Raw genomic sequence first — 8887 nt, 5'->3', positions numbered from 1 at the left:
CATCAGCTCCCATTGGTAAATGCTTCAATTACTCGTCTCGAAGCTTTCTCGTGATTGGCCCACTTTGTGCCAAAAATGACTGCTTCACCTGTCAAAGACACAAGTCATGTCCCTTAAAAAAATAAATCTATCACTCTTTAAAATTGTACATTGTGTCACATTAAACTGGAACAAAACGTAATATCATTGCTGCATTGATTGCTGCTTAAAAAAGGCAGTGAAGAACTGCCTCGTATTCTTTGTCATTTCTAGCAGGGAGCAACTCCTTGGTTTCATAGTTGTGTGGTTGTGCAGAAATCTGAGGGAAAACAACCGTTTGGCTCACTTGCTCTGAGTTTATGAAACACAACCAACATGTTCAACTCGAGGCTTCAGGCTGGGACTTCTCTAAGCAGTGGCCGATGTCATGGTGGCCACATCTGACTTTTGTATACAGTCTGTGGCTGCAACTAATAAAAATGTTCATGTTTGGCTGTTCTTGATATCATACCCAATTTATCGGTTAATCCTCAGTCTATAAATAGTTAAATGTCCATCACAAGGCAAAAGCGACATCATTAGATGTTTTGTAAGAACTAAGCATTAAACTTTTTAGACGTAATCTATGTTAATCAGATACTCACGTCCAGTCATAACTTACAGGAAGCTGATAAAAAAAACTGGAGATCAGCCTAATCTCTCTTCCCAAACCCACTTTTAAAACACATCAGTAGGTCTCCACTGCACCCAGGATATTCAGAAAACCCCATAGAACAACTCACTGATTGGGTTGACAATGATTCATTGAAATGGGTCATCCTGTAATTGCTCTTTCCTGTGGCTACTGGCTGGGCTGGGATTACATAACGATGATAAAGCTCCGGACCTGGCCTTCTGAGATAAAAGCTGCCATGCAGGACCCCGTGCATTCTCTAAATGCTTCATCTAAGAGGTCTTCTGAAGGAAGTGATTACTGCGGAGCTGCCCACTATTGCTCCGACGGGACCCGGCGGCGTACTCTGTTATTCATCAAACGGTGTAAGCTCTGGCAACTTCGGAAATGCGTGAATAATGAAGCCGGGCATATTATTGTACGATGATAAGCCGCACATTCTGTTACATTTCACTCGGTGACAAAAGAAGTTTTAAAAGCTCTTATAGAATGGACATGTCTGCTGAGTCCTGGAGGGGCCACAATGAATAGCCCCATTAGTAACATCAAAGCAGAGTGGAATTCTTTTGCAGGGCTACTGAGGCCAGCTCCAGGCTTCACAAGACATCCCATTGCCATATGACCAAATCAGATGCTCTGGGTGACCAACGTGACCTCACAGCTGAGAGCAGCACAAAGGGCGCTCAGTTGTCTATTCGGGCCAGTGACAGAAAAATAGTGCCACTTAGAACACAATGCAAGTCCTGTGTTGTGGTGTTGTTTATCTCATGAGGACCAGCTGTGCCAGGCTGTGCAGCAACTCAGTGCTGTGAACTTATGCAATAGCTGCAGGAAGGAGATGCCTCTGTGGCACGCGAGTAATTCTCCAAAGAGGAAATGATAAGAATAAAGCTGGGTGACGTAGAGTAATGGCCAGATATGTGATGGAATGCTACTGGAATGAAACGTCATCCGCGAGATGACAGGAAGGAATTTTGTGTTGGTGTAAACTGTCACGTTTCTCCTTTGATAAACACAACTATGCGTACTGTTAGAGTCTGCCTACATTAAAGTATAGGTATGTGAAAAGAAACATCCAGGCTATGAAAAATGTTAGTCTTGTCTGATAGTGTTGACTGTCATGCCCTTTTTAATTTTTTTTATAGCCTATAGCACATTTAAACAACAGAAGCTGACCCAAAGACAGGCACATTTAAATTTTAAGTCTCAAGTAAAAGAAAAAAAAAGTTTACAAAGACACAAAAAGTTTGCTTTCATGTTAACTAATTACTGTGGAAGTACAAATCGCGGTGACTTAGAGTCATTAAGATGCATTCAGAATTCATCGTATAAATCATGACGCACTCCTCTCTCCCCTACAAAAGCTGCCTTTATAAGTTGAAAGTATCGGTATCGGCAATACTTGGGGCATATCAAAATGTGCAGTATGGCACAGCACTAGTACTTCTCACTTCTCATATTAAAACAAAAGATGAAGACAAGTAGTGGAACTATTCTAAAAGTGTGTTTTCCTCACTTCCTGTCTACACAAACACGGGGCACAGCAGTGCAAAGCTAGGCTCAAAGATTTGGTTAAATTCCTGCCTAAACATGGTCTAGAATGATCTTGGGAATAATTGAGTGTTAATTTATACAGGATTTTCTCCATGTATCATAATAATTAAATTGGGGTAAGACAAACTCTTTAACTTTGGGGAACTACTGTTGAATATTAATTCTGCGTTGTGCTCTTTTAAGTGCAAATTAGGGTTTAAAAAGATACTTTTAAAAAAACCCCAGTAAGGGCTGCACTTGTCAAACCTCAACCACAGAGTGCAACTTTGATCTTCCTTCAGTAAATCAGCGATAAAGCAGAAGTCTACATGAATGTAGTCATAGAGGAGAACTGAGGACTAATGTTTCCTCTAATGACAGCGTGTGTCGTGATAACATAATATCCTGCCATCCATTAGTCACCGTGTCCCAAGACACTTCTTCACCGCGTGGAACTTTCAATGGCTCTTGTCAACACAAGCACTTCGCCACAGTTACGGCCTTGAAGACAACCCCCTTCAAACAACACTGTTGCAACTGCTACTTGTGACAAAAGTTGCACACATGTACACAAGAGGTTTCGCCACAGAAGAGAAACTGTTTCGGCTCACATGCGCTGTCTGTGGCGAAACACCGTCGACAGAAAAAAAGACTACGGCGAAAAGAGCCCGTCGCTGGTTATATATATGTGGCTATAAATACCAGCCAATCAGAGACGAGCCACTGAGAGTTAAACGAACCACTTAAAAGCGGAGATGAGTTAGCGGACCGACGCGATTGGTCGGCTGTGATATCATTCGCGGGCCTTTGCTCTTCTCGTCGCTGATTGGTGGAAAGGGAGGCGGGCGTAACTGATGACGACGAGGGGGCGGCAGAGGAGAAGAGGGAAGGAGGGGAGGGGGCATCGAGGTTTGAAGAGGGAAGTTTGCAGAGCGCAGTTGTTCCCCATCCAGTGTGGTGCAGTGTTTGCAAATACCTTGAACGAGAGCGAGAGAAGAAGGAAAGGGGGGGATTGACTGGCTGACTGACGCGCGGAGTCTTCTTCTGCTGCTGCTGCTGAGTACAAGTCGTTTGCATCGCGGAGGGATCGCTGCTGTGTCTTTCACTGGGTTTTCTACCTGAGAAAAATATATTTAAGTGCAGCTAAAACAAATTTAAATAATAAAAAAATCACAAGCTCGGGGAAAAATGGATGTTCTACCCATGTGCAGCATCTTTCAAGAACTTCAAATAGTTCACGACACGGGCTATTTCTCAGCCTTACCGTCACTGGAGGAGTACTGGCAGCAGGTGAATATAAGTTAATGTATCCGCTAGCAGCTCTTTTTTTCCACTACTAAGTCTCAATTTGAGCCTGTAAGGCAAAGCGGAACTGAGCAGATTTCATGCTCTTCTTGCTGTAACACATGACACGGCGGACAACTTCAAATGTATTTATATGTACTATGTCCGTGTATGTACTCTGATAACGGTTGTACAAAAACAGGCTCCCGCTGCTTAGACGGATCCCGTTTCATTTTCTGTTTGGTTCTGAAGTTTGTGGCCGGCTGAAGTGGATCAGTGTGTCAGTCTGACAGCTGGGGTCCGAGATGAATGGGGAGAGAGTAACTCGAGCAGAATCGGCGTGCTGCTGCTTCACTGCCACTGCTCTGTTTGGAGCACGGCTTCTGCTTGTTTTTCGGCCGATGCTTTCAGGGCACTGGGGTGCTTCTGTCAGCTGCTGACACATGCTGGCGAATGACAGCGGTTGTGGGAAGGAAGTGCAGTTTGAAATCAGCATGAGAGTAGAGGATGTCGTTGTCGGTGCTTTTCAAATCACATGGTTATAAGTCTGTTGTGGGATCTGCGTTATACGTCTCTGTGCTTCAGAGCATTTGCTTTCCTTTACGAAGCAGATGTTTGTATCATTCTTGGGATTTGAATGGGCTCCACGGCATAACGATATCAAAATGTCAAGCCTCGGCCAATTACTCCTCCTCCTCGCATGAGTAGACACCAGCACAGCTGGAAAAATGTAGTGTAAAAGCTGCAGAGGCCTAGAGGAGAATATTTATAAAAGCTGCTGTCTCAGAACTCTTCTTCTAATGACCCCCCCTCCTCCTTTTTTGCTTTTTAACTTTAAGGGCCCTGTAGAAGTTAGCAAATTTAGAGTCAGTGAATCTTTTCACAGCTGGGGCTTGGAGGGGCTGACAGTGAGGGGAAGGACTGATTGCATGACAGCGGTCCTGCATGAGGACAAGCAGCTGAAATGTTGGAGGGGGAAGTTGAGCGGCTTCCTTAAAAGGACTCTATATTTGTTGAGTGAGTCATTGTGGAGTGCTGAAATGACACTGCACGTTTGGCTGCAGGAGAGCTCAGAGCTGAGGCTGCTCAATGAACTCCATGTGGTCGCGTCGTGTTATGATGCCCAATCAGCGGTGGAGGGGGCTGAGCTGAGCAAAGGAGACACATGATTAGTGATGCCGGCATCAGGAAATGCAAATAATGGCGGTTTCTAGAAGCATGTGTCTTTATTTTTTCCCCAAATTGGCCATCAAAAGTTTAAAGTTTTGAAAATCGGGGCTTAACTTTTAAGACGTATATCAGCGTGCGTCATGTGATACAAAGAAGCAGCAAATATTGGTGTTTTCTTTAATTTTCCTTCCATTGCTTAATCAGTGCAGCCTCATTACTGCACATGCAGAAATAGCAGAAATTTGCTGGTTTCCCGCTGTAAGCGTTTAGCAAATATTCCACCAGCCAAAAGCATACTGGGGATGTGCGCATGCATGATTTAAAAGGATTTCCCCTCTCGCAGAAGCATTTTGCTGCTATGAGTGAATGTGCTGTGACTCATCTGTTCTTACTGTGTCTTTTTCTTTTGCATTCATCCAGACATGCTTGGAGCTGGAGCGCTACCTGCAGAGCGAGCCTTACGTCTCCACATCCGACCTCAAGTTCGACAGCCAAGAGGACCTCTGGAGCAAGCTGATCTTGGCCTGCGGGGATAAGGCCAAGGCCGAGTCTGACCCAAAGGCCCACGAGGAGGACAATCAGGACAGCCAAATCTTGGAAACCAACAGTGTGAATTCAGACGCCAGCAGCGAGGCTTCAGACAGTTCTGAGGAGCTCTCGCCCACTCACAGCTTTACCTCCAACCCTCTGGGCTCTGTCTTGGTTGGCTCTGGACCTTTTAGCCCCTCTGTCATTAGCACACCTCCATCCTCTCCCGAGGCCAACTCGGAGGCCAGCGGCGCGATGAGCAGCTGGGTGAGCACGCACGCCGAGTTGCACTTGCCGGTCAAAATCAGGAGCGGCGGCGTGGCAAAGAGCTCGGAAAAGACGGGACTTGCCTGCGGAGACGCATCTCCGGACGGCAGGAGGCGTGTGCACAGGTGCCATTTCAATGGGTGTCGCAAGGTTTACACAAAGAGCTCCCACCTAAAAGCACACCAGCGCACACACACAGGTGAGTCCCGGCTCTATCTGCCCCAGAGTAAAAACAGAAAAGGGGGATACAAGGAAAGACAGTACTTTCTTTAAAAAAATAAAATCTCAGATTTTATTGAGTCGATGCCAGGAGTGCTGTTAATTCAGTCTTCCACCTTAATGGCATCGTCTGCCCATTGTGTCATGTAATTAAAGGTCCACAGTGCATGATGTCCTCAGCTGGAGCGCTGAGTGTTAGCTCTGCATGGCTGGATAGCTAAACTGTGACCTAATCTATCTGGAATGTGACTGACTGAGCCAGAGAGAGAGCGAGGAGGGGGGGGTTTACAAGGGGGAGGGGTTGCACGTAGGAGATAAAAGGACTTCAAAACAGATTGGGTTTCACCATGGGAAAGGGGAGACTGGCTGAGGAGCCGGGGGGACTGAACTGGGAGGTGCTTTGACTGGTCATTCCAATGTCCCTTGTGTTTGATCAGCAGTGTGAAATTGCACTTGCGGCTTCTTCTTTTTTTCCCCTCCCTCTGTTTTGCATTTTAAATATCCCACACATTCAGCCACACTGCAGCACTGTTGACATTCTTGGCATGTTTCGAGCTGCATGCACGCAGAGCCTGTGAGCCAACAGGTTCAGTGGTATCCCAGGTTTCAGACAGCTTTGTCAGTCTGTCTTCCTGATTGATTTGAATGAACGAAACAAGCATGTCATCACACCAGGAGGAAATGTTAGCGCGGGTTTTAACCAGTCTTCTTGTTTGCTCCCGCAGGTGAGAAACCATACAGGTGTTCGTGGGAGGGCTGCGAGTGGCGTTTTGCACGAAGCGACGAGCTGACCAGACACTTCAGGAAGCACACCGGGGCAAAGCCATTTAAATGCAGTCACTGTGACAGGTAAGCTGGGCTGTTTATCTCCGAGCATCGTCACCGGGCTTCTGATAAGACTGCTTTTGTTCTCATGGGATCTGATTTTTAATTTATTATTTTCACTTCCCATGCATCATCCTAGCAGTGATGCTTGTCTTTAGACTGAAAGCACATTCATGTAGCCCAAAAAACTAGTACTCGACTAATGAATGGATCGCTCTGATATATCGGGTAATGCTAACTCAGTATACACATGTTGATATTTTTGGCCAGTTTGTCTAGTAAAAATGTGACATAGCATATTTCAGGCCCAACAGAAGCTTATGAGTCAGATGTCAAGATTGCTTGTCTGCATTGATGTTTGGACTCTAATTTTTAGAGTCTTTGACACAAAAATCAGGAAAAGCCAGGGTGCAGGAAAAATGAAGCAACTGGCTTCTTCATATTACGAATTTCTCAGTTTAGGTCTGCAGATTGCAACGACTATCTTCATGCCCTACAGCCTGCCTCATCCAGCATCTTACTGACTTTCTCTCTCGCCTCCCCCAATCTATCCACAGATGTTTCTCCAGGTCTGACCATCTGGCTCTTCACATGAAGAGGCACATCTAGAGCGGGGTGAGCGCCGAGCGACGCCACAAAGTGGGGGGAAAAAAAAGTTTTGAAAAGGGGAGAGGAAGGAAAAAAAATGTAAACAAACGCCGCCTCCCGACCAGTCTCTTGGTTGAACTGTCCCAGAGCAGGGTGGCGGGAGAGTGTTCCAGCCAAAGCATGCCGTTTTGCACCATACTGAAACCCAGTGCCTCCGGGACCTCTCTTCGGAGAAAGGCGCTCTGAAGGTCGTCTGTTGCAACAAGAGAGACAAAATCATGGATGGGCAAGTTTTTTTTGTCGGTTTTTTCTTTTTGTTTTTTTTTTGATTGAGAAGGACTTAAAACACACACAGACACACACAAAAAGACAAAACTAAACAAAAAAAACAGAAGAAATAAAAAGAAAAGACAATTAAAGAGTGAATGATTTGTACGTATGGTGCATGATGTTTTGGGGACATCTCCCAGACAGCAGATACACTGGTACTTTACTAAACTGTCTGAGGCAAGCATGTGTGCACTGTGAATGTCTGCGATTGGCTACCGGACCCCCCTCCTCCCCATCTGGAAGAGAGAGGAGAGGAAGAGGAGAATTTTGGGGGGTAGAAGAGATGGGATTGGTGGATGGGCTGGTACCGATGTTGCTGTGGACTGAGCATTCTGGGAGAAGCATTCCGCTTGTGTTTCCCTGGTGGCGGTGTGAGGATGAGGCAGGGAGGAAGCTCCTGCCTGCCTGCCTTGTGTGGTAACCAGACTTGGGTGAGGGAGGGGGGGGGCCTGCTTCTCTGAAGGTAGCGAGGCCTTGGGTTTGACCAGAGCCAGTGACAAAGAGAGAGAGAGGTGCTGACATGTCACCTTCTGGTCTGTGTAACCTAGGGACCAAAACACCCCCCTACACCCCTCCCCTCTCTTGGTCACTGTATGACAGGAGCTTTTTTTGGTGTTTTTGGTGCAGCTACTAAATGTGCAATGTGTTATGTAGCCTGGTTTATTATTTTTTTACAAGCTACAAAGCTCATTTGTAGTCCAATTGTATAAGCTGTGTGCTTAGAGGTATAACACAACTATACTATAACTTCAGTATCATAGACAGGTGTTGCATGGTTCTAGGGTTTCTTCATTTCCTGTTTCCACTGTAATCAGGACTCCAGATAGTTTCAATAAAAGTGCAGCTAAACGGCAAACAGTTAAATGTTACAATATTGTACATAAAGCCTTGACGATTTCCTCTTTTTTTTTTTAATATATATTTTAACACTTAAATCCATTGCCTTCATTCTGGTTTGTCAGATCACCCCTGCTTGCTAACGTTCTCATTCATTCTTTGCCTTGAGGAGTCATTTTGGATTTTTTTGTACTTTCTTTCCAATAATGCACTGTTGACCTTTTAATGGTGCCTTATGCAAGTGACTCGGCCCTCTGGGGTAGCCGTGGTTTTGCTCCCTTTGGGGTGTCACATTTGTTGTCTGGGTGATTTACGAAAAGCTTAATCAAGGCTCAATTACAAAATTGCACCTACTTTGTATTTAAACTAGTTTTTTCTGGCAGTTAATTTGTTGTTTAAATGTAAATGTTCACAAAAGTACCTTTTCTGAGTCAACTGCCTTTTTTTTTTTCCCTGTCTCTTTTTGAGTCGGAGCACCAGTTTAGTCGATGTAAATGCCATTAATTTAAGTTTGAACTTGTACATAGGACAAATGCTGTATGTTTAGAGCACTTAAATTCATTTATTAAAGATGTTAACTACTGTGTAGTATGTACTGAAGTCCATCACACACAGTGCTGCTCCTCTCATTCACCGGTGTCCTTCCCCACCCCA

General features: G+C 45.1%; 1 protein-coding gene across 1 annotated transcript; it reads left to right on the top strand.

Annotated features, from left to right (window-relative positions):
* Positions 1-3089: 3089 nt before the first annotated feature.
* Positions 3090-8684, top strand: klf6a (Kruppel-like factor 6a). Its single transcript, XM_042219255.1, has 4 exons — positions 3090-3475; positions 5060-5633; positions 6379-6502; positions 7036-8684. The coding sequence occupies exons 1-4, from the start codon at positions 3374-3376 to the stop codon at positions 7085-7087; spliced, it is 852 nt and encodes a 283-aa protein (XP_042075189.1). The 5' UTR covers positions 3090-3373; the 3' UTR covers positions 7088-8684.
* The last annotated feature ends 203 nt before the right edge of the window (positions 8685-8887 follow it).

The sequence above is a fragment of the Haplochromis burtoni genome, unplaced genomic scaffold (genome assembly GCF_018398535.1).
Source record: "Haplochromis burtoni strain Fernald_Lab_line unplaced genomic scaffold, NCSU_Asbu1 Contig_30, whole genome shotgun sequence".
NCBI lineage: Eukaryota > Metazoa > Chordata > Actinopteri > Cichliformes > Cichlidae > Haplochromis > Haplochromis burtoni.
Note: the sequence above shows the minus strand (reverse complement) of the source record. Positions and strands in the feature narration are given on the sequence as shown.